At 32.0% G+C, this 2,400-nt stretch overlaps 1 protein-coding gene across 2 annotated transcripts in view; it reads left to right on the top strand.

Annotated features, from left to right (window-relative positions):
• The first annotated feature begins 2,272 nt into the window (after positions 1–2,272).
• LOC117117655 (integrin beta-PS-like) overlaps positions 2,273–2,400 on the top strand; it is an 18,912-nt gene continuing 18,784 nt past the window's right edge. For both annotated transcript variants that reach the window (XM_033262042.1, XM_033262041.1), the window contains exon 1: positions 2,273–2,353. In XM_033262042.1, the coding sequence (XP_033117933.1) occupies positions 2,279–2,353 (75 nt within the window). In that variant the 5' untranslated portion in view covers positions 2,273–2,278. The remainder of the gene's footprint in view (positions 2,354–2,400) is intronic.

The following is a 2,400-nucleotide window of genomic DNA, read 5'->3' as shown; positions in this document are numbered from 1 at the left end:
AAGTGCAAAATGCAAGAAAAATCTTCTAAGCGCTACACATCATAACAAAACAAATAAATAAAATCAAATATAATGTAATATTATACATAATATATTTAACACTATAGTGTTTACGTCCCCAAACCAGACGTTTCGGTAGTCAACTACCATTTTCACTGAGACGATTGCACACCTGCAATGTGTATGTATATTAGAAAATAACAGTACTTACCATGGCATGAGTTTAAGTATTGAACATAATGATTATGTTTTATATTCAAATCTTTGGATATTTAATAAAAATATAATTATGAAATCGGTAAGGGCCGTTTAAGATAGATATAAAATTATAATTTGTCACCTGAGGATGTGCCCATGCAATACATAAAATAAGGACAATAACGATACTATCAATTTCACTGATGATACTATAACTATTATATGCGAGTCTTAATAAGGCATATTAATATACTCATTATGCTTTTGATAGGCCGTCAAGAGCAATGCAGAAGTTTATTTTCATTGGGATTATCATCAACGTCTATATAATTCCTAACGTCTCTACAGATTCTGTGGGTAAGTCCTAAATATAGTTTACTGATCTCGTCGTGTAATTACAACCTTAACAATATTTTTGGATATAGTTTTGTTCACGGCCGGAGGAACCGGTGGCCGCCCCCACTCCCACTTTTTGGCAAAAAATATATAGGCCTAATGATTATGCAGATTTTGTATGATCGGAAAGAAATGCTAATGCCCCCCACCCCACTTTGGACAGCGTTCCTCCAGCCCTGTTACGTGTATTATTATATTGATATTATTAATCACTTTGTGGTTATGCAGTTGATGAAACCACAGGCTTACAACAAAGAAGTTAACGTAACTTAGACCCGATGTCAAAAAATTGTTCATTTCTAAAGAGAACGGTACACCAAAAGTTAATACCATCTTGCTCGTTTGATTTGCAAATTGTACTCACAAGAATAAGATTCCTTGTCAATTTGTTCTTGTTTTAGTATTTTTTAAATTTTATTTTATTTATTTTGTAAATTTCATAAAACGGTCAAACAATTACAAAGACATAATAAGGTAAACCATTGTCGGTGATGGGATCAACAAAAATCATATTTGATAGGCGTCTAATTTTTTTTTCTGCCAAGTATAACACAGTAACATAAACAAATAGTATAATAATAATACAAAAAATACTAAGTCTGCCATCTTTAAGCTTATTTAAAATAGGCCTATAGATGCTATGGTTAAAGCGAGTGATCCTACTTATCCTTAATTGATTGTGACAAGATGGTCTGCAATCTTTCTCGAAATTCACTAAGATCAGACTACTCGGTGATTATTTTCATAGTTTATAGACCCTTATATAATTTCTTTGTTAGGTCACATGCTACATACTACACACTATAGTATTAAAAGATGCACTATTCAAAAAAGACATGTTTCGATGCGTCAACACATCATCATTTGGCAATAATGCTTGGCTTCTATACTGTATGTTTTATTAGATGCATTAGCGCATAAGTTCTATATTAAATTACTATATAAGTACGGACTGTTTTTATACAAATTATTTTATAATTTTCGCTGTATATTGTATATTTGTCATGCATAATGGTAAATGTATGACATTTGCTTGTATTTGTAACAAGTAGAAAACTGATTTTAAAATATGATATTCAGGATTTCAGTGATTTACACAATGAAATACACAGTAAGGGTTACCTCTGAAGAATTTGTTTTCGTGTATTTCCTGTGGTTATAAAGATGCATTGTAAAACTAATTGGTTTGTATGAGTACGTATGCATGCACGGAAACGAGAAGTAGAAGCAATGCAGACGAAAATTAAAAGGATTTGGTTTCGATCTGAAAGTTTCTCATGACCATAAATTAGTCTAATCATTTGTAAGTGTATCATTTTTCTAAGCATGAAAGCGTACAGGCAGAGTCACGTGATAATATAGGCCTATGTCAGGTTATTTTTATTTCATTTTTTTTGTGATAACACTTCACTAAGAGAGAGATGTGACGAAATTAAATGTGCTTAACTCGTATTAATTTTTTTCTTGCCTGAAAACTATTTCTCAGTGCTTGCATCTCAAATATTTTTCTTCATAGTTGTCTTGTCTACATTTATTCAAATTTGACACTAAAAAAATGTCAGCCCTTGCTCCATCGCCTTTTCAAATTCAGGCGCCATCTCTGTTCAGGCAACTCAATAGAATATGCATATGTCTATTATATTAGGCGTAATTGCAATTATATTTTTATTTAGTGGACATTAGAATGGTGTGCAATGGAGCTCAGACTTGTGAGGAGTGTGTACGTACTCATCCAAAGTGTGCCTGGTGCTCTGATCCGGTAAACATAATTTTGCTATTTCATATTTAGGCCAATATATATATATA

Source organism: Anneissia japonica, unplaced genomic scaffold (assembly GCF_011630105.1).
Source record: "Anneissia japonica isolate Jap-2015-1 unplaced genomic scaffold, ASM1163010v1 scaffold3334_len1275209_cov185, whole genome shotgun sequence".
Lineage (NCBI taxonomy): Eukaryota > Metazoa > Echinodermata > Crinoidea > Comatulida > Comatulidae > Anneissia > Anneissia japonica.
This window is presented reverse-complemented; position numbering and strand designations above follow the sequence as displayed.